Source organism: Cydia pomonella, chromosome 11 (genome assembly GCF_033807575.1).
Source record: "Cydia pomonella isolate Wapato2018A chromosome 11, ilCydPomo1, whole genome shotgun sequence".
Taxonomy (NCBI): domain Eukaryota; kingdom Metazoa; phylum Arthropoda; class Insecta; order Lepidoptera; family Tortricidae; genus Cydia; species Cydia pomonella.
In genome coordinates this window covers 4051609-4075847 of record NC_084713.1, presented here as the reverse complement: position 1 = coordinate 4075847, position 24239 = coordinate 4051609, and the positions used below count along the sequence as shown (strand labels likewise).

Below are 24239 nucleotides of genomic sequence, written 5' to 3'. Positions count from 1 at the left end.
AAGTGATTTATTAAGATTTAGCTAGTAGAAACCGTTTTCTCCCGAAATAAAATTTCATAGAAAAATTACCGTTATTTCGCTTGATTCAAAAACTATTCTTCCCTCTTAAGACGTCTAGATAAATAAATAGTTTATTTTTCAATAATGTTTAGTGCTCTATTTCAAGCATAATGTAAAGTATATTTTTTATAAGTATACGGTTTTTATAAGTATACAACCCTTTTGTATTTACACCCTATTAAGCTTTTTTTTGTTCGTTGCTGTAAGTTTTTTACGACATTAAATTACTTTTTTTAAAGTGCCATTCAAGTCCTTGATTTGGCACAAAATATTAAACATCCATAAGTCTACAATTTATTACTTTATAATTGTGTCAAATATTATTATATGAGACTGTTTGTTTCTTGAATAAATACATTAAAAATTATTAAAAAAAAAAACAGGACAAAAAAGAAAGACTAGCACGAATTTCTATAGCGTACCATAAAACCACCCAACGCCTCAATTCGAACTTTGAAATACGTCATACATTTTACTAATTTATTCATTCATTCTCTTAAAATTATGGCCAGATCAGTCCAGTGGGACTATTTCGCCAGTATAAAAGTATTAGGAGCATAAATGCGATTAAAATTGTACGGTTAGTGCGATTAATTCTCGATTCACTGCACACTTCCAACTTAGTTTACCGTACAATAAGCTATCCATATTACACTTTAAACAGTATTAATGTGCGAAAACAAAAGAATTAATAACGAGGTATCAAGATGACGCTCGAACCGGAAGAAAATATTTGCTATCGATACCTACCAAATTGATTAGATATGTCATTGTCAAATGTGACGTTTCTTCAAACAAGAACGTCACTTTTGACACTGATATAGCCGATCCCAGCTACTGCTTTACAAGAGCAATCACCGTACACTGTCCTGTACTAACCGTACAATTTTAGTCGTATTTAAAGCTCCTAAGACCTTTGATACTGACGAAATAGTCCCACTCGACTGAAGCCATAATTTTAAAAAAGAAGAAGTAAATCCGATACATATCGTATCTAGACCTATTTGACATATCTTAAAGTTCGACCGTAAGGGCTGTACATTGCTCCAAAACTAAGTAATTCAGGTAATAGTTTTGAACCATATTGAATTTGGGCTAAAGCAGTTTTACGGTAATTGCAAAAAAGAGGTTGTTTTCACATCGGAAAGTGTAGCCTTTTGTTTTTAAACCGCTTGATATATTTATATTAAACAGAACGGATGGGCCTGGAAATGTACGGGCGAGAATTGTGGGAGCGATTGCGGTGGTCGCGGCGGCGCCCGTGGCCGCAGCGCTATGCTGATATTCGCGGTATTAATAGCTAAGTTTTGTAATTAACACGCTGGTTTAAGCTAAAACTAAGCATTAAGATAGTTTAACGATTTAATCCAAGTATTTTTAGTCACTTGCGCGGCACGTTTCGAAAAGTCTAGGTCTCCTATTACCGGCCATTTTCAAGCACTAACAGTGCATAGCGTTTACGATAGCGGCGCGCCGCGCTTCTATTCCGCCACTATCATACAAACACTATGAAAAATGGTGACAGAGAGAAAATAAATACTGATAATAAATATTTGGGGACAATTTTACACAAATTGACCTGGCCCTAAACTAAACAAAGCTTGTACTAGGCGACGGCGATACGTATATGTATAGATAACTACATACTAAATATATATAGAAAACACCCATGACTCAGGAATAAATATCTGTGTTCATCACACAAATAAATGCCCTTACCGGGATCCGAATCCGGGACCATCAGTTTCATAGGCAGGGTCACCTAGGTCACTACGCCACTAGGCCAGACTTCTTCGGACACTTTTTGCTCCTATAAGGATCGAAATAGCTCGTGATGATTAATAACATAATTTTCTTATATAAAATAACATATTAAAGCAAAAAAAACAATGTAGTGTAAGGTACAACTTAAATTAATATGGCCCTCATATCACGTATCGGTAAGTAAAATCGCTTGTATATTTTTTATCAGACAGAGATGGGCCTGGGAATGTACAGGCGAGAATTGTGGGAGCAATTGTGGTCGCGGCAGCGCATGTGGCCACAGCGCTATGCTAATATTCGCGGTATAAATAGCTAAGTTTTGTAATTAACGCGTTTGTTTGTAATTAATAGAATCAGGCGTTACTTTGCGGAAATCCATGCTAATTAAAACAAGAAATATTACTTTGCTTATCCGCGAGAAAATTACGTGTTAGTCAATCAGTGCTAACCCGTTATACTTACTTGCGTATTTTTACATGCAATTAATGTTCCCACCCTCCCACCGCAAAACCTAAACCTAAACCTAAGTAGTTGAGATTCTTATATTTATGTGATGAAAATAAGCAAGCGAAGATACGGATAGAACAACATATGTAATACCTATATCGTTACGAATTTGTTCTGTTTGATGTTGGTATTGGCTATACATAACATTGAATGTTGTTGCGGCTGCCGAGACATAACAGTGCATCCAGAATGTTTGCTGAGGCGCGTATCGATGACTTTTTCGCCATCAGGAGAAAAAGAGTTGGATCACTGCTGAATCGTGTGCGGGGCAGCAGCAACGGCCTTCTGAGGGAGTTGGCAGAGCGCATCGACTCTCCTCTCACTCGCTACTGGGTGGAAGTGGCGATTGGCAGGGCCAAGTAGAGCAGGTTCTCTGCCCTGCTTGTCCCTGGCAATACTTGTACCATTTATACGAGTATCTTTTTTATTTTATTTTTTGCTTTTGTTTTTGTACTGTGCCACTAACATAGTTATTAAGATACTCGGTAACTAACCCTATATGGATCAACCTGGTCTGAAATAAATGTTTTTTATTTATTTATTTATTATAACATTTTCTGTGGATATGCGAAAGACTAGGTATAAAAAGTGCATAGTTTTATTATTTTTCACGACATCACGACACTGGCATAGGAGCGTACAGTAGGGCTAAGGTGGTCGGTTTTTTATCATCTGTCATCATGCCTCTCACGTTCTAACAAGTATATAAGTGCGAAAGTGATGCATGACATGACAAGTGATAAAAATGCGACCATGATACCGCCGCAGCTCGCCTCATAATATAAGCTCGTAGTTTACCAACTCCAAGTATGAAGTACCTAAATACCTAGTAAGTATTACCTATCTATAGCATTTGATTAGATTTTGTATCGAGCTAACTTTAATGTAATTAATTAATTTCTGAAATAGCAAAATCTATTAAATTGTTGTACGAATACGAGTAGGTACACAACGTTGTCGGAAATTATTCGGCCTTTGATATAAATCTATTGTTAATTGTATTATGTCTGTTACAGTAAAATAAGGGAACAGTTCTATAACCAATGTGTGTTTGTTGCCAGTATTGACTTTCGGGAAAGAAACCAGGTCGTAGACAATTGGTCTCCTAAGAAGGCTCAAAGTAAGAATGTACCAAGAGAATAAATCTCAAGAACAGACTTTTCACTTTTCAGTCAGTAACCAGATGTACATTGCTAGTAGAACCGATTGCCGTTGGGGAAAAAAGGTTCCTGAGTAGCGATCGCGAACAGACGAAGCAAAAAATTTTTTTAGTATTTATTGTTATAGCGGCAACAGAAATACATCATCTGTGAAAATTTTGAACTGTCTAGCTATCACGGTTCCTGAGATATAGCCTGGTGACAGCAGGACAGACAGATAGACAGACGGACGGACAGCGGAGTCTTAGTAATAGAGTCCCGTTTTACCCTTTGGGTACGGAACCCTAAAAAGGCTTCCACAAGCATAAACTGGCGACAAGGTATCAGAAGTTTTTCAGGAGAACGCACGACCGGTCTTGTGAAGATCTATATCGTAGAACTAAGTCCAACCACGAACATTTATCGAATAATTTGATGACTTATTAATATGATGAGCTGTAAGACAGAAATCTCGCAAAATTATGGCATTTCTTAATGAGTCCTGTACACGATGGAAAAGCGATGGACCAGCGAGATGGCCATGGGATGGTTATGGCTCCTCTACACGATGGGCCAGCGCTGGACCAGCGAGATGGCCATGCGATGGTTGAGAGCACGCACTATAGGATCGGCCACGTGTAGATCATCCGCACCATCGCTCGCCCATTACCTTTGTGCTATGTGCGGACGAAAAACCGACACCGTGGTCATCCCATCGCCATCTCGCCGCGCCATTAGCCATGCGACACCACTACCCTCTCTACAAGCTGGCCCACATTAGTGGGCCAGTATGACGGCCCATCATGTAGAGGAGCCATAACACATTCATTACCAGCGACCCGCTAGGCGGGTTCTCTGTTTTTGTCATGTTATCTGTTACGCACTAAATGTGTTACCCAAAATCTAGCCCGTGTGTTTTTACTGACCTATACAAACGACCAACTACTCAAGACCCACCTTCACTCCACTTTTATGTCAAAAAGACGACAAATCAAATATTTTGAAAGGCCAAAGTACACTGGTGAAGCGCAAAAAATTACATGAAACGAGCAAATTAAAAAAATGCGGTTATGTCGAAAAAACAAAATACTTAACACATTCAGCGCTGAGCTGCGGTCGTAGCCGATAACATAGGTTTCCCGGTATGTAAAGTAAATGCTTCGTAGAAGCAAAAAGACGTGTCGTTATTAATTAGCACTGATTGGGTAAAGAAGTATAATTACTTTCTTGTTTTTAATTTTGTAGTAAACATACTATTTCAGTTATTGGATTGTGATACCATTTCTTAACAAGTTTCCATTTTTTATGCGAAAACCAGGTGAAAGTTTTGCTGTGTCTTGCCTTAAAATTGACAATTTTAGTTCAATAAGGTACTGATAAGAACACAGAGATGGGCTAGGAATTCCAAATTTAATTTGTACTCTAATTTTTGATAGCACAGCTACTCCCAACCACTTTAAGGATGAAACAAGCAAAACGATAAAGCAAAATTAAAGGGACTCACTGATTATCAGTTCGCCGGAGGAAATTGGCCTGTCAGTTATTCGCGATTGTCAGCTTTTGCGAATAACTTACAGGCCGATATCGTCCGGCGCACTGGTAATCACTAATCAGTGCGCCCCTTAAGAAATAGTGTCACATCAACCATCACATACTGATCATTAAATATTTAATTTAAATCATATTTTTTGCAGTGAAAACTTCTTTAGCGGCGCTGTGCACTTTTTGTGATGGAAAAAAAAAGTTTAACTCACGACAGGTCACGTGACTGACAGATTCAGCAGACTGAAAATTCGTAAGACGGACACGTGACCTGATCGAAAAACTGTTGCAATGTCATTGAATCCAGTAGACCGCCGGCGCGGCGTAGGAGAGGAAGTATCCCCTTCTCTTTCTACCGCGTGGCGAAAATGTATGCCTGCGCCTGTTGTTTCATTTAGTCATGGAATGTTTTTCAAAATTATTCCCTAACCATTCCAAAATAACAAAAATGCACAACGTTAATATTCAAGTTTTCACTTCTGCCGGCACTCCCGGAGTGCAACCCGTTGTTTTTTTTTTATCCACAAGTAACTACATAATACGCAATATTTTGACTTCTTTTATTAAGAGCCAGTTGCACCAACCACAATTAACGGACAGATCAACGCCACTCCGCACTAAACTATGGAATTTCCTGTACAATAAAATTAAGCGAACGTTTTAACGGTGACGGACGCTTTGTTGTTGTTGAATCGAGCCTAACCAAATTACCTAGGTTTTAGTTTCTGTTTTATGTTTACATTGATAAAGCATATTTAGTTACGAGCAGTAATAATTAAGGTACATAAAACTTCGAAAGCAAGGTCATTATACAAATTGCAGATTATCTATTATACTGTCCTCGCTTCCCATGTTTCTTCAAAGTTACTACTGCATCTTGAGTCTGTCTACTGTACGTCCACAAAAAGGGCACAAATTTTGCGAAGAATCTAATAAAACATCACCAGAAAACGCTTGTTGGCCAGTTTCAGAATTGCTATTTATAGTAAAACATATACACGATTAAATCTATATTTATAGTTTGACAAGGGACTGTCTCATTTCAAACATGATGATGATAATGTGATCCTGTTATCCCTAATTACGGACATAGTTACCGCCTAAGAATTTTCCATTTGTCGCGACCGTGAGCGGCTACTTCCAGCTCTTTCTAGCCGAGTCCAGTTGAGCCCGCCTTCTTCTCAACTGATCGCTCCCATGATGATGTGTGTCGGTGAAGGGGGTGTGGGTTCGGACCGTAAACCTCTCCTGAGGATGCCTCGTAGAGTTTTGTACTTTCAGTAGTGGATTGTTATATTTATTTGCGTAATTATTTTTGCAGTGGGAGGGTGGGAGCATCAATTGCATGTAAAAATACGCAAGTACTAGTAACGGATTAGCACTGATTGACAAGCATGTTATATTTTCGCGGATGGGCAAAGTAATATTTTTTGTTTTAATTCCAGGTACTGCTAGTCGATGGCCAACGGAGACCCTGTTTGGGTAGGCGGTTGTCTGGTCTACGGGGCGCGTGTTCAATCCATCGTCATTTTCTTACAAGGATTTCCAGGCCTAAGGGTTTCTGGTCAGTCATCTGCCAGAATATGACGTTTGAGACAGTTCATGGCTAGTAAATCCCTAGGATTAAACATAGACCAAGAGAGTTATACTGCGAGTACTATTACCCAAAAGAAAGGGCGGAGTATAGTTTTTTTTTTGTTTTAATTTAAATATTGACTTTGGTTTGCCAGACTAAAGTTCACAAAGTTCACACGTTACAAAGGAACTGTTTTAATATACTCGTACCTATCCGAAACATTCCAATTCCCCTTGTTATGATTCCCACGAACTTAAGCTTGTTAGACAACAGAATGAACTCATTTACGTAGAAACACAATAATGAAGCCTCTAATCCAGCTCGTGTAAAGGCTTACGTTTCATTACTGAGTTTTAATTAAGGTTTGTGTTTCATTAGTATGTTTTCAACACACTTGCTCGGAAAAGTTCTTATTTCATGCAGGTGTACTGAAGGACAAAGGCCTATTTTGTTCCCGCGGGAGTTATGGATTGTGAAAAAAAAGTTATATTTCCCTAGGGAGTTATAGCTTTTTTTTAAATTATGTCACTTTTTCATACAAACCAAGTAGCATAAATGAGTTTTACTTTTAAACTACTGACTTTTATAATTTAATGTTTATGTTTATGTTTAAAATTAAATAATTCGATTAATTTAACAGCCGTTTAAAATATTTTCACATAATTATTAATCGTGTCTGAATGCCGACTGTGCCCTCGATGCTAACCTGTCAAGAAATTACAAAATGGCGGACGAATGTTTGATATGTCACCGTATTTAAGAATTATTTCGTTAAAAATTTAGTTTTTTTTTCGCAAGTTAGATGAAAAACATTGTGTGTAGCTCCGGGGGTAAGAATATTACAAACTCGGGTCTTTAATTCCCCTCACCACCCCATAATCACCCTCGTGTCCAAAATTTCACTTACCCCCCTCGTTGCACAATGTACTATTTAATTTTCCTAGGTGAAAATTGAAATATTAGTGGATTGTTTGGAGAAATGAATCACAAATATTTCAATTTTAACTCAGGAAATGGAGATACTATCAGCCGTAAAAGTGCATGGGGACTTTATGAATGAATTCATTCATAATTTTGACGACGGGTCTGGCCTAGTGGGTAGTAACCCTAAGGTAGTGACTCTGCCTATGAAGCCGATGGTCCCGGGTTCGAATCCCGGTAAGGGCATTTATTTTTGTGATGAACATAGATATTTGTTCCTGAGTCATGGGTGTTTTCTATGTATATAAGTATGTACCCAGGACCATCGGCTTCATAGGCAAGGTCACTACTCAATAGGTCATACTGGTTGTCATTTTAATACCATAATGTAAGTTTGAATTGACCTCCTGGGCAAAAAGAAGCCTTAATTATATTGAGAGGTTACGAGTGTGGTTTTATTCCTGGTTTTTATATATTAAAATTTCCAACAAAACATTACATGTTGTCAACAATTTAACAGTTCGATCGGCGATGAGAGATATTGTCAAACTGTCGCGCTGTTTGGTGTAAAACAAGGTTTATGTTGGTTTCTGCTGTTAACTGGGGATTCGATAATAAAATGAACGATAAACACTGATTTCATATAATGGAGAAAATATCAGCAGACCTGCAAGTATGATATGTTTATACCTAGAGATTTTTCTAGCACGAACGTCATGTTGTTAGTGCTTGACAAAATAAAAACATCGACAATCCTATTATCGATAAGAAACCCTTCAACCTTAATCATTTTCCATATTCCCGCTTATTTATTTATTCGTATGGCATCCGGTATACTCCCATTACATCAGTGGAAGTTGAAAAATCTTTTAATCAATAAATGTGGATTTTTTCAAAGACTCAAAGCAGTTTGACGTCCGAAAATATGTAAAAAAATGGATAGATTACTTCGAAAATCATGTAAAAAACCTGTATGGTGGTTTTATTGTGCGATGGCCATTTGGAGGGCAATCTCAGTATATTTGTGTGTCATGGATTTTTTTGAAATATAAAGTATGTAGGTTAAGAAGCGGTGGTGGCCGAGTGGGTTCAAATCCTGGCTCGTACCAATGAGTTTTTCGGAACTTATGTACGAAATATCATTTGATATTTACCACTAGCTTTTCGGTGAAGGAAAACATCGTGAGGAAACCTACATACATCTGCAAAGAAATTCAAAGGTGTATGTGAAGTCCCCAATCCGCATTGGGCTAGCGTGGGGACTATAGCCCTAGCCCTCTCGCGCATGAGAGGAGGCCTGTGCCCAGCAGTGGGACGTATATAGGCTGAGTTATAAAGTATGTAGGTAAATTATTAATAAATTGATAGTTTCGTAATTCTTGTTCATTTATTTCCAAACATGCCACATTTGTTTAAGACATTATTATGACAGTTATAAGATATCGATAATACAATATATCGATAAACTAAATATCGGAAGGAAGTCTCTTGCGTTGCCTTGTCCGAGCTAGAAAAATCTCTAGGTATAGATATGTTTATATGATAGAATGTCTTTTAGTGTGGTGCACCTGTCAGCATAGGCCTATTCCAACAGTTCCAACTCTTTCGAGTGATCCGTCCAAGGCAACTCTGGTTCATTGGGGTCCTAGAGTAAACTGGAATCTTCCAGCCGTACTCACTACCAGTGGGTCAATTATTTGATTCATTTTTTTTCTATTGTCTAACCTGCAAGTATATATTATAAATAAGTTTCTAATCTAAGTAGACCAATAACATCAGTATGTTAGCCGGATCATAAACGCCCTCAAATATGTGTAAGAAAATATTCTCTAGAAAGTAGGAAATCATGTCGATTTAAAACACTACCTTCGGTCGTATTTCAATTTATCACCACTCTTTGCATATTAGCTATTCACACGTGTATCGTGCAACGTTTTACATTACATATGGGCCTTTAAATTTTCGTCATAGACACGGAAATGCGCCTAGTGCGGGAAAGTAGCACCCTGTGTCCTGTATTTTTAGTGTGAAAAGGTTTAGATGTCATTTGTTTTTCATTGCTCATGAATGTCTATAATGTGGACCTTCTGTTTGTTTCCACTGTGATAATACTTGAGAGGGTTGTACAAATTATGACAATTGTAACGGATGCCCTTTTTACTACCGATGGGTTCGGATTTCATTTCTCTTTCATTACTCTATAATTCGGACTTTCTGTATTTGTTTTTACTGAGATAATACTCAACAGGGTTGTACAAATTATGAGGATTGGAGCGGATGCTTATGACGGGGCCCTTTTTATTGTCGATGGGTTCGGATTAAATTTATTTTACGTTTAAATTGTGAATTCGTTTCAGACAAACAATACATAAAGGCATCCAAGTTATGTAGATAAATGAAAAGTAAGGTTACAACTATCACAATCAGAAATATGTATGTTGTGAAGATTAAATGATTTTCATTTTAAACCGTAAATGGCTTAAAATAAAAACCGGTCCAAACCACACTTAAAATTTTCTCATGTAACTATAATCAGGAAAGACTTGAGCAGAAGTATACTAAGCATAATTGTGTACAGTGCCATCTATGGGCAAATCGGCTAATTTGCACGATCTGCAGGTATGTTGGATTTTCAGGGATAATTCTCTATCATGTGAACCGATTTCGACAATTTTTGTTTTATTTAAATGAAAGTGTCTTTAGTGTAATCCTATAGGAATTTCAAGTATAATAAACACCCAAGGGGATTAAATTGCAAATTAAATTATAAAATGCTTTTTTGTTAAATAAATAAAAACGTTATCAAGATACAGGGCGGCTACCGGGAAAATCGAAATTCGTCAGTTGCTGGCATTTTTCTGTCACTCTAATTACGTGTTATTGAGAGTAAAAGAGAAAGGTCCCCGCAAATTGCGAATTTCGGTTTTCGCGGTAGGCCCCCTGGTCTGATATTGTTTTCCTGTAATATCTATGATAGCGTTATTATCACGTAAAAATGCCATAATTTTTCATTGGTAAACTTCGGAGATAAGGGAGAGGGGAGGGGTATTTTTCCTTCGTAAATCATTTTTTTTCCACAATTTAGCCCCCTCTTCCTATTGGGCATTTCCCATGGTGATTAAAAAAATACTTTCAATGTCTGGGTTAGCGTTGTTCATAAATAATCCAAATTTCAAATCGATAGCTTAAGTGGTTCTCGAGATATTTAGCGATGTGAAAGACAGACAGACAGACGGATGGACGGACAGACGGACAGACGGACAGACGGACAGACGGACAGACGGACGGACGGACGGGCGGACGGACGGACGGACGGACGGACAGAGTCGCACCATAAGGCTTCCTTTTGTACCTTTTTGGTACGAAACCCTAAAAATGGTCAAGGTACATGTATGGGTAGGCTTGCGTTATATAAAATTTATAAATAGTTAAATAAATAAACGCTCTTTACTCGAGTCTATATAATACGACAACAAATTTCTATAAAGTATTTATTATTGTATTTATCACTAGATAATAAGTCATAATACTAAACTAACATAATAAAAACTTTCTAACTAACACAATCTAAGAGCTTGTGTGTTGATAAAATTGCTACGCTTCTGTCATCTTTCGAGTCATTCGCGACCCCTGTGTATTTGTTAGAAACTATTCATAATAGGTATGTATTATGTGTGCAAATTATGTATTACCATACAAAGAAACAGCTGTTTTATAGCACGTGTCTTTCTGCTCCAGTAGTTTACCTCGTGCCAAAAATAAAACTCAGAAATCATAAAAAACAAAAATGATTCCTAAACTTTTTGTTCAGCCCATATTTTACTTGTGAAACCATTTGACAAACCCGCAAGAAGCTTTCTAACAAAACGGAAGACACGACAAATCACAATTCATTCTGTATTCACGCAACTTGCGCGCGACCCATACAATAAAACCGACGACGGAGTCTTAATAATTTATAAAATGCGTAGGGTGGTCCGAGAATCGGAAATTTTGAAAAAGATTACTTAAATAACAAATATTAATTAACAAAATATAGTAAACACCCCTATAGTGGAACAGGCACCAGTAATGGGATGGTATAGACGAATCCTGTAAAACAAGTATTTACCAGCAGTTTTTTATCGCTGCCAATATTTTACCATAAACAAGAGCCAGAGAGCTCTGCTGCTTAAGTTTAATTTTTCATTGATATTTGTTAGTTTGAAAATTAATGGCACCATACATCCCTTGTCTGGAGCAAAAACCATAGTTTTAATTGTATAGTAATATTTAAACCAATTGCAGTAGCTTTCATTAAATATATAGAAAACATAAAAGACGAATTGGACATTCAACTTCTAAAGTATAAAGCTGTAGAAATTTTACAGATGTCGGTGAAATATCAAGAATAATCCAAATTTTCTCTTAAATGTCCCATGATTGGCGCCGTTAACATATGTACAATTGCTTATTTTTATAAAACTACTTTATTATCGTTTAATTCGAAAAGTTACTTTTAAAAGTGCTTTTGGCGATTTAAATAAAGTGTTAGTAGTCAAATTAAAACGCATGTGGTTTTATTTAAGCTTGAGGTCATGAATCCCTGGCTCTAACGAAAAAGTTGATTAATTGTTTAGAACACAAGTTCCAAGAAACCTGTAAGTTTCAAAAAAGTTACTAGTTCGAACTTAGGTCCAAACTACATTTTTAAAGAAGGAAGTTTGGGCCATGGCCCAAATCCTGCTTCGAGTGAAGGTCTGTCCCTGACAGTGGGACATAGAATATAGGTACAGGTTGGTGATATACATGAGAATATTTTCGGATGTCTAGTACAAAGTACCCACGTACAGAAAATATTCTTAACCTTATATTTTTGGAAACCCTACCACATAAAAAAGGGTAAACGTAAATCCCCGGCCATAGAGTTGTGGTCATGGACCGTCGTTGCCGCGAAAATACGATCGACCCTTCTCAGCTGCGTTATGTGTGATATTACCACCTGTAACACTATTCTATTAACGCCCGAATAAAAGCAGTATGTACATACATATGCGTATGTGTATGTGTCGTTTAGCAGTCTGTGGACGGACCTAAGAAGAAATTTTAATGCTCTAGGCGTCCAGTATAACAACGGATTCATATTACTTTTGGGGGCGGGGGGCTACCACGCTTTTGGAGCGCATCAGGGTGCTTTGCCAACGTACCAATCGTTAACGCTCCGTAGCGTAGCGTAGTCAGCTCTCTCTATCGCTCTTGATTGATTGATTGATTGATTGATATTCACGATTGGCACGTCGGCTACGCACCCAGGTATGTTCACAGAGGCACACGTGTACAGATTTAACTCAATATACCTATGCCGCTGCCAAAAAATTTCAAATAAGTACATAGTCGGCAATTTATGTGGTGAAAATGAAATTATTTTCAGCCCAACGCTCCATTATTATGACAAGGTTTTTCATGAAGACCTTGTAAAACGATTTTCGCATAATTGTTCATTTATTTATTTAATCTTTATTGCACAAAAGAAAACAATCTTATAGCACAAAAGGCGGACTTAATGCCACAAGGCATTCTCTACCAGTCAACCTTAAGGCTAAATATGGAATAATATTCCATATTTACTCATATTATGAGTTACGCTTCGCAAACTATTTTTTGTTTGAAATGGAACGCAAAGCAAGATCTACTTATCGAATAAAACTTTGCTTTTATAAATACACAGATACACACCTACAATACCTACATACACATTTAATCTTATACCTTTAAACGAGCAATTCATGTACATTTATATATTTCGGAGATCTTGGAAATGGCTCCAATGATTTTGATGAAATATGCTATAACTATGGGGGTTTTCGGGGGCGTAAAATCGTTCTAGCTAGATTTTATCTCTGGGCAAACGCTTATTTTTGAGTCTTTATATGTTTTCTCACATATTTGAATTTAAATTACTTACAAAGACTCCTACGTACGTTTATAATCGTATTATAAAATTTTACGATAAGTTTTTATGTGGTCCTTATAGGAAAGATACCCAATGAAAACTTCTTTTTCCCGTTTATAAAAATAACCCGTATATATTTCTATTTATAAGATTGCACTATGAACAGGTATTTCATTCCACCTTTTTAATAACGTTCTGAGTATTATGAACTATCCAGGTACAGATTCTAACTCTTAACTACAACATCTAATTTATAAACAACTTAGCAAACAGTCTTGGCTGTGACATCGGAAAAAATTTAAAAACTTGTACAAAGTCAAATCGCCAGGTGCAGCGAGCACTGCTGAGATCTTTCCCGATTTCCGGCTTAAGACATTTTTCTTTTATCTAAGACATCCTTGAGACCGATTTTGATATGAAAATTATTTACTTTTTTGATTTTGCTTTAATAGGACCTTGACGATAGCTCAAACTGATTGGTTCGAGTAAAATAAATAGATCGTGACATAAGACATCTTGCTCACACTTATTAGCGTGACGCTTGAGAGGCATTGCGAGTCGTTTCAATACAAGATCAAAACCACTACATAGTAAATTAGAATCGGCCTCATGTATTTTAAATATGGACAGAGACAGTAGCCAACAAATTCAAATAATGCCAATCAAAGAGTAAAAATATATACAGATGCGACCGTAAGTCAAGTCATCATTTCCAGAGATCATTTTAAATTACGATAAACGGTTAACATTTGATTAGACCCATTGGTCTGCCAAATTTCCTGAAATATTGTAATGGTAGGTAGCTTAGTATAAATAACCCAAGTAGAAAAGAACACGTATCACTGACTGTCACATCCGTGGCAGGGACTTGGTAAACTGCATTAAGCATAAGTTTACTCGAAGCCACATCGGACACAACACCAGCGGGGATACTGATGGACCTAATGTCCCTTTTTGAAGTCCCAAGCAACCACTTAAAATTATAAATGTTGTAAGTAGACAAATGACTAGAAAGATGTAAGAAGGATGGTGATTTGAAGTCATGTTTGAATACTTGTAAGAAAGAAGTGAATAAAAAGTCATTATAAATGTAGATAAGCTATCCTGTGTTAATTTACGTAAGAAATAATAACAGGGAAAATAAACCTAATTCTCTCTGCTACTGAAAAGATATCTATCCTGGTCTGGTGAATACTAATCATCAACTACACTTACCTATTTCTCAAAACAATCTTAACAATCCAGTGAGGGGTACAGTCTATGTCTCTCGCGGGTCATTCCCTCATGTCATGTCTGAGGATCGTAGTCAGTATCAGGGTTGCATCTGGAGCGGATGGTCTGCCTCCACCGGTTTCTGTCCAACGTGTCTCTGACGACCGTGTAGAAAGCACAGGTCGACGAGTTTTTAACTTGATTGGTCTTATTGCTGAACGACCGCGTGACCTTCTCTGCCTTCGGTAATTCCAACTACAATCAGTTTTGCAAACTTAAATTGAATGAGAAATACTCATTCAGAAGAAAACTATTCTATATCCTACTTATTATAGTTAGTAACAAGATTAGCTCAGAATAACATAGCTGTTTATATCTCCGCTATGGCAAAGTTGGGCAGACGGCGGCACTTTCTAAACTATGGTGACAGACGTTGCAGCCTCCGGACTTGTTATTAATTTGATCCAAGATACACTGGCCAGATGAGAGACTCGAATTGCCTTCGGAACAACTAACTTGGCTGGCATTGTTAAACTCGCTATTCAGTGTTAGAAACAGGGTAATGAAGTTGTGCGAGTAATAGAAAATGCTAGTGAAGTTTCAAGGTTTATACGATGTAGATTAGTTTTAATGTAAGAGACGATAGGAAGGCGGCTCCTATACCAATTTGGCCTTTATACCAATCTGACACCTGACGCGATCAGCTGGCTGCGTGACCTAAATATCGACTTATAATACTTTCTACTTATAGTTATAATATTGCATACAATCAATGTTACGCCATACAATTAAATAAATGTAAGTATGGTGCTCTTTAAGCGTTAGCAGTTTTAGAAATACAGATTAGTTAGATTTCAGAATGTTAACCGTGATCAACTGATAGTTGGTTAAGTATATGAAATGATGGAAATAAGGAAGAAAAGTATGGGCTATCGTCCCATACTCATTACTAATAATCCAACTAGAATATAATAGTTATTAGTAGTAGTAGTAATCTAATTAGATAATAGTAGTTTATGTGACTGTTGCATAATGAAAGACTTAAAAATACGACTGTGGGTTCATGAAACGCGCGAAATCAGTTTCATAAAAAGATCCCACGAGTGTTTTAATGCCTAAGTGTATACAATTACACTGTTTTATCTACGCACATATTATATGATGGGTTCAGGAACCGCATCATGTTACGATCGGCATTATCTGTCACGGAACTTGCGGATATTAGGTGATATCTCCATCATCATCTTACTCCCGTTTTCCCGGCATTTTGCCACGGCTCATGGGAGCCTGGGGTCCGCATGGCAACTAATCCCAAGAACTGGAGAAAGCCACTGCCATTAGACCTTATTGGGATTAATCCGGTTTCCTTACGATGTTTTCCTTCACTGAAAAGCGGCTGGTAAATATCAAATGATATTAAGTTCCGATAAACTCATTGATACGAGCCGAGGTTTGTCCTCCGGAATGCAAGTTGCACGCTCTTACCGCTAGGTCACCAGCGCTTTCGCAGGTTCAAAGGTCGGACTGAATAGAATTTTACATTTCTTCGAAGTTCCATGCTGGAATTAAGTGAAATTTTGAAATTCCTCGTGGTTCCACGATCGATCTAAGTAGAATTTTATGATTTCCCGTGGTTCGATGGTCAAACTACGTAAACGGAATATAAAGTTCTTTACAGTCTGAGTGGTCGGACAGCGAGGAATTATAATTTGATGTACTCCTATATATCGAACAAACCTGACAGAGCAAGCGGTTTGAAGGATTTTTTCCCGATTGCATAATAATCTTAATGTTTATATTGTGGGCGCGATAAATGGTGTTAAATGGTGTTATCTCTTTGCAAAAAGTCACGCAACTATGATAAAATCACATCTACAACTCGATCATAATATTTATCTGTAATTAGATATAAATGAATGGCTACTGAAATAAAACGAATCCGGTTCCTATCAACAGACAATAATAGTATTTTTTTTTAAATGAATATTTACTTATTGCAGTTTTATTTATTTTTGACCGTATACTCGTATAGTCTCAATCAGTCTTTTCACATGAGTGTTTTTACTGCACATGAGTTTTTTTTGTTTACATGTAAATTGATGTAACTAAATTATTTTTATAAAATCCTAAAAATAACTATATCTTATGGCATCATAGTTTCATATTTATGTCACAGAAATTGGTAAGGAAAGTTTAGATAATTGAAACAAATTGAATGTTAAGTTTAATGCCTTTAGGTTACGTACTTTTTTCTTACTTAATAGTGAAATATCAATTTAATTAAAGGCAAAGTAACGCTAGAACGATAGTAGACTTAAATAGACTGAAATAAAATATATGATTCATGTATATTTTATCTCTTAAAAATCGATATACTTTGTATTAGCACTGATATACATCTTATAACTTCCGATAAGTCTATCTTGATCGTGAATACCTATATAAACCGCAATAGCCAAGCGATTTTTTGTTAGAGCGCAACTCGCAGTCAAAATGGCTTGCAAAATGTTTGGATTGTTTTTCTTTATCGCTGTAGCTACTTCAGGTAAGTACAGTTTAAGCAGCTTGTCTTGTGAATAAAAAATAAAAGTGAAGTGATCGAATTTAGTGTCGTGAGTCATACGAGTACCTACATTAATAAACTAATTTTCCTGGTTAACTCACGTACAGTTAGCATCAATAGTAGCGCGTGAAACAACGCGCCAAAAGTATCTGACACCCTGTAATACTATAATAACAAATATAGATACATGTCTATAGTTCGCGTTCGAAAGTATCTTAATCCGATACTTTATTTTTGATGCTGACTGACCTATAGGTACATATATAAAGAGAAGTGGGGATTTTTTTAAGTTAGTAGGTAATACTAGGAATGCCGGTATAACTAGAAAATAAACATTATGAAATGAATGCTTTAATGTTGACGCGCATGCAATTCAGGAATAAATTTATATTCTTGCAGACTAAAAAATAAATTCCCTTGACCTAATTGATTTCTTCTTTTCGCATTTTACCTATTAATGTTTTCGTTTTCACTGGATCTATAATTTCATTTTCCATTTCAGGTACCAGCGCTTTAACCCAAATCTTCCTCGAAGATGAACACATCTCGTTCCTGACCAATGACCTCATCGCAAAAACTCTGACCATCCCAAAATTCACCTTCGATACCCTTCAGTCATGCCACGTCGTTCTCCCCAACGGAACGATGGTAGAAGCCTACCCTAACAATGAACTCAACGACCCTCACATATCCTTCTTGAATGCGGTTCAGCCATTTGTGAGCTGTGGGATTGGTATCTTAGGAGCGCCTACTTCCTACTCTGGGACGTATGAGCTTTACTCCGTTGTGGAGGACTGGACCGGTTTGGGACTGAGTTTGACCAGGAAGAAGTTTCACCTCACTTTGAGAGAGGGTGACTCTTGGCTTATTCCAAGTGAGAATTAATAATAAACGGTAATCGTGTTTTGAGCGGAGTTGTTTTATTTGTTAGAACCCATTCAAAGTTACTACTTGATCTGATGCAATTCCTTTCATGAGCGCAATATTTACTGACGAAGTGATTTTTTATTATTTAATTTTTATTAACTAAAATACTTATTTGACGCGCATGAGAAGAGAATTGAATAAAGATATAATTAAAGAGAGAATCATATAAAAAATAAAAAGTTTTAATTTAACATATAGTTAGAGTCACACCAAGATCAATTGGCAACGATAATTGATAGCCCAGACAGTGCAAGTGTTATTTTAAACGTCAAACTTCTATGAAAGTATGACGTTTACTTTTTACTTGCACAGGCTGAACTAGCAAAATCGCTGCCTGCTGAGCTTGGCCTGACTCAATATATATAATATGTATAATTTCTTTGATGCAAATGTGATGAAACATGGCTTGGTACTACTATAGTTATAGTAGGTAGTGATTTTATATATTATTTCTACTCCCATACTTTTATTTGTCATTTAAAGGGTCGTACACACATCTTTAAAACCCTACCTTATAGTTGTTAAGACAAGTCTTTAGTCTATTCTCTAAAAACCCATTTTTGCTTACACGCAGTATCTTTTTGGTACTTTTCGATACTTCGTGTAATGACCACTTAAAGAATATTGTATGAAATACAATGTTGCCAACCTTATTTTAAATGACATCTGTGACAAATAAGTGAACCATAGACAAGTTTTTTTATTTCATTCATTCATTTTCCCGCCCGTACCCTACATTGTTTGTTACTTCTTGAATGAGGTTATTGGGTGGGTTATTGTGGTTGTCGAATAAAAACTTAACTTTTGTGTTAAATAATAGTATGTCTTTCAAGTTAAAATGGATGAAGACGAAAACTTAGTGTCTACGCCTGAAGAAATATCAGTGATTGGCCCAAGAAGTTACTAAAAATTTTCTGCCTTCAAAATCGCGATAGATGAAATGAAAAATATTTGTTTTTACAATTTTATTTCAAAGTAAGTGCTTGGTCGTAGAAAAAGTATTGTATGCAACGTTGTTTAACTGAGTCAAAAAATACTCGTGGCGTCTTTATTAACAATTTTCGGCTTGTTACTCACGCCACTCGCCATTTTTGACCTTTCTTAAACAACGGTTGCATAAAATACTATTATGTTCATAAAGTACCTACAGGAGAATAGATGAAAATAGTCTATATTGCTAGCAAGTGAACTGCTATCGCAGGTGAGGGGGTGTGTGGAAATGTGCGGCCAAGTCCAAACACGACGCCGGGCACCTGGGGCCCTTATGTCAGTGTGTGGGCCATTACGCCGGCGACCTGTTTTATATTGTATATATAAAATTAATATTACACATATAAAATATACAGGATACAGTCATGTTTTATGTATTTTATATTTGAATCATGCATTAAACCGTAGATAAAAGCCTTTTGAAATACGACACCGGACCTGAGTGGTGTATTAAATTTTCATTATAAATAATGGGATGTCCCTGAAGTAAAGAGACAAATTTATTTCCATAAAATGTAATATCAGGTAAACGATAAAAGTTATAATTTTGGTTGTAAGTTGCAAGAAAATTAATTAAATTATTAGATAGATATCGCTTGTGCGCCCACAACCTCTTAAAAATATTTTTTTCTTAAATTGTTCGCGGCCCATCACCTTACGGCTTTTCACGATTTTGCAGCCACGCCTTTGGCCATACAAAATGTTTTTAATTTGAAAAAAAATGAATAAGCAATAACGAAATTCCCGCTTGAAATGACAGACAATAAAACCATACAAGCAATGACACCAAAACTTTACTTTTGTTTTAATAAAATTTAGTAAGACAGTAAGACTTTGAAAGTTGTCTCTTTACTTCCGGGACACCCTTTAGTTGTTAATTGTAACTATGATGTAGATTATTACAAATGAGTAATAATTACTGGACCCGGGTACGTCCTTAAACTACGTCCAAAAGTCCGTCCGTCCGTCTCTTTTAGTCGTAGTGCCCATACCTCTATGGGCATTGTGAATGTCATCTCGCTTTTTGTGGTAGGGCAGACGTTTGAGAGAGAGTGGTCATGACCCTCGCCTACATATGTAGTGTTTATAAATACATACACTAGGTAGGGTATACATTAGATGCGCTTTTCTTGAAATGATCTAAAAGTTGTGCAAAACCACCAAATGCAAAAACTTAGAACTAACAGGCCTATTCGAACATACTTAATTGGGTTCTTTTTTTTTATACCACGACGGTGGCAAACAAGCATACGGCCCGCCTGATGGTAAGCAGTCACCGCAGCCTATGGACGCCTGCAACTCCAGAGGTGTTACATGCGCGTTGCCGACCCTACACCCAAAGGGTAAAACCTGAACCCTATTACTAAGACCACTGTCCGCCTGTCTGTCTGTCTGTCACCCGGCTGTATCTCATGAACCCTGATAGCTAAACACTTGTAATTTTCACAGATGATGTATTTCTGTTGCCGCTATAACAACACTAAAATAAAAACACAATAATATAAATATTAAAGTAGGCCTCCCATACAACCAACGCGATTTTTACCGTTTTTTGCGTAATGGTACGGAACCCTTCGTGCACGAGTCGGACTCGCACTTGGCCGGTTTTTATTATTGAGTTATCGTGTGTTACACTCACGCTCATACATGAACGGTGAACTACAAGTAAAATGCATGATAACTAAATGACATTAGTTAGATGTCATTCTGATTATCCAATAATATCAATGTATACAAGGAGCCCGTGAGCATTGCGAGAGATTTTAACGGTGCATTCCTGATGGCAACAGAAGCAAAAAATGTTATATGACTTTTTGTGAAATTCGACAAAAATTTTTTTTTGTTTTTTTTCCCTTTTTTTGAGCACTCTTGTACATAAAACGTAATTTTTATTGATAAACACAACCTAAAATTAACAATTTTTTATTTATTTATTTAGGGGTAGCCTCTCGAATACATTTTTTTAATTTTTCGATGTCATTTAATAGGTATGTCCAGACTAGACCTCAAAGTGGCAATACCGCAGTCAAAAATGTGTTTTGTACCGACTTATGTCGAAAGAATGGTTTCGAAAAACATTTATATGACATTTTAGTTTCTAAATATTACCAGGAATGCTTAGTTAAAATGTCTCGCAATGCTCACGGGCACCTTGTATATAGATATGTTCAAAATGGCCTATAAGTAAAACAATTTTCAGTTTATGCCTCCCACTTCGTGGCCCCGATACGCAGACCACTAAGGGATTATACAATGACCGATACCGGTATAACATGTCTCCTGTTATCCGATAATGTACAAAATATACGTGTTGGTACATGAACGATGAAGGCATTACGAGTACCTACTCCATGCTTGTTAGTAATTGCATTACCTAAATAGGTTTGGGGTAACAAGAATTATTACTGTGGTCTCGGGCGAGGTTTTTACTGAAGAGACAACGCATGATAAAGGCGACGTCTATCGGCCCGATTAGAAGTATGATTAAGACACGTTTAAGATCTTGGAAAGATCTTTAAAAGATCGATAACTAAACGACACGTCAAAATTGACGTTTATTTCGATTCCGCTGGGATCCCAATAAGATGTATCTACGATATTTCTAACGTCAAAGTGACATTAGTTGTCCGAATCGCTGCTTCTGTCAATTATACGACATACAAACGATATCTTAATGAGAACTTATCTAAACCAGAACTTATCGTTATCGTATCTCATTCTTTGTATCGGGCCGTTAATCTTTTAATAACACACAGTTCACACACAGTTCAGGGTTTCACACAGTGACATTTTGATTTTACCTAATTTCTATTGTCAGTCAAGACGTCAAGATGATGTTTTTAATTCGAAATGAAATGTCAATAGCAAAAATTGTGATCTAATACCACAATACCTGTCGTAACAGTGTACAGTACAGTAACATAAAAGTATTAATCGTAGTATACTACGTTACGTTAGGTATATACAATTAAGCAGTAAAATACTCGTGTACAAAAACATATTGTGAAACTCGCGTTCTACACATTCCATAAATCCACACTCGTATTTTAATGCCTTTCATTACGGAACAGACTCATAATCTATTATTATTTTAATTTAATAAAGTACAATTTCAAAAGTAGTTTCTTCATACATACGTTATAGCTTGGTAAGACTATTTTGTGGCCGCGAGCATTAAGTAATGAAATTATTATCTGTCTGGCACAAGGCACAATCATATTAACAAAACAATTTCTTTGATATATGTAGTAAAACTGAAGGTCAGACAAATGATAGAGGGATTTATCTGAAACTAACCCAATTAGGTATAATAAGGACTTGTGTAAGCTCTAAAACTGTGGTGAGGTGGTTAGAGATACAGAAAAAGGAGGAATACTTATGGGATTAAGCTTAAAATTAATTTAGAAAGTGAAAAAATAATGGGTGAGACTTGAACTCACGGCCTCTGGATCAATAGCTACCCCAAAAATCAATTTAGTATGGGTAGCGCGTAACTGGTGAATTTCCTATAAGACTTAGAACTCATCTAGCCGTCTAAGAAATGTAACGTTCTTATGGTAGATGTCGCTAGAGTCTCCTAGACCTTATAGCTTATGGATGAGGGCTTGGTGGCTCAGATAGCAGAGCGCTGAAGTATCGTATCCATGGTTGTGGGATTGTACGTAACAATAATAAGGTTATCATTCCTGTGAGAATTCTGAGAATGCCCAAAGTTAAGGGTTGTATGCTGTATAGTCCAGGTTATTGATTGATCCCAAATCCGCATGACGTAAACCATAAGTATTTTACAACACGTACAAAGTTGAATGAATACTTTTCATTTTTAAATAATCAATGTTTTCCTTTTTTATATCATCTGACATTGTATTGTTCTGTGCGATAAAAAAAAATAGTTTCTTACAAAAAACAGGACCAGCCGTAAAGTGCATCTTGCTCGCTCTGACAGCCGTAACAGACGGGCGTGCCGGACCGCGACCTTGGTCCAGTCCGAGGCCTGTGTTACTCGATCGTAGATGGTCCACCGATCGTTAAGGCTAATCTCCTAAAATTGTAAAGTAGTTTTTCAATACTTAATATAAGCAAAATTTGCTTATATTAAGTATTGAAAAACTACTATGTTTGCCATACCCTATTAGGGTCCATGAGATACTATTACTTTGTAACAACTTGTTTTTTACCATGGCGCAACAAACGATTATTATTATGATTATGATTATAAGTGAGAGCAAGAAAGAGATATTTTGATCGGACCAAGGTCGCGGTTCGGTACACCCGTCTGTTACAGCTTTCAGACCGAGCAAGATGCACTTTACGGCTGGTCGTATTTTTTGTAAGAAACTATTTTTACAGTTTATGTGTATTATGTGTGTTATGTGTTGTGTGTGTGTTATGTGTGTGTTGTGTATGGCGTGAATGACATGATCTGCGAATAAGTTTACGCAGTTAATAGGGATTACGATCCCGGAAGCCGATTAGAACGTATATTTGAAATTACCTAACATGATAGGTATCTAAATGTATTTCTTTGATATTAATCTGTTAGTTTCAATTAGTCTCTTAGCCTGAATTTCCGCTTGCTAATATGTTGAGCGGCATCCATTTTGGTATATTTTTCTAGAATAAGATGTATTATAGGTTATGTTTCATATACACCAAATAAACTATTTCTATTTCTATTAATATCGAACCAGTACTTGTAAGTACAAAACAATTAGAAAAATTATCGAATGAAAAAAAAAAACCTAGTTCACAGCCTAAAAATCTTCACTTTGCCTCATTAACTCAAAAATAACCGGCCAAGAGCATGTCGGGCCACGCTCAGTGTAGGGTTCCGTAGTTACTCTTCCGTCACAATAAGCTAAACTGGAGCTTAAAATATAGTAAATTGTTAACCAAGGGATAAAACGGTACCTTTCACCCGAGTTAAACAAATAGGCAAATTTGCATAATCAGTACCTAATTAAAGTAAGTCTTTTTACTATGAAGGGAAAACTTTTTGCGATATCTCAAAAACAGCTCAACTGATCATGTCCGCTATAGTTTTCATTTAATGTCTTTCTTAAGCTCTACTTCCACGATTTTTTTCATATTTTTTGGACCTATGGT

At 36.6% G+C, this 24239-nt stretch overlaps 1 protein-coding gene and 1 long non-coding RNA gene across 2 annotated transcripts in view; one reads left to right on the top strand and one right to left on the bottom strand.

Annotated features, from left to right (window-relative positions):
• The window catches only part of LOC133522666 (uncharacterized), a 268085-nt gene that overhangs the window by 237845 nt on the left and 6001 nt on the right, over positions 1-24239 (bottom strand). The gene's annotated exons all lie outside the window — the stretch shown is intronic.
• LOC133522544 (uncharacterized) lies at positions 17009-18125 on the top strand. The gene is made up of 2 exons (XM_061857904.1): positions 17009-17198; positions 17719-18125. Exons 1-2 carry the CDS (start codon positions 17147-17149, stop codon positions 18099-18101), a joined length of 435 nt encoding a protein of 144 aa, XP_061713888.1. The 5' UTR covers positions 17009-17146; the 3' UTR covers positions 18102-18125.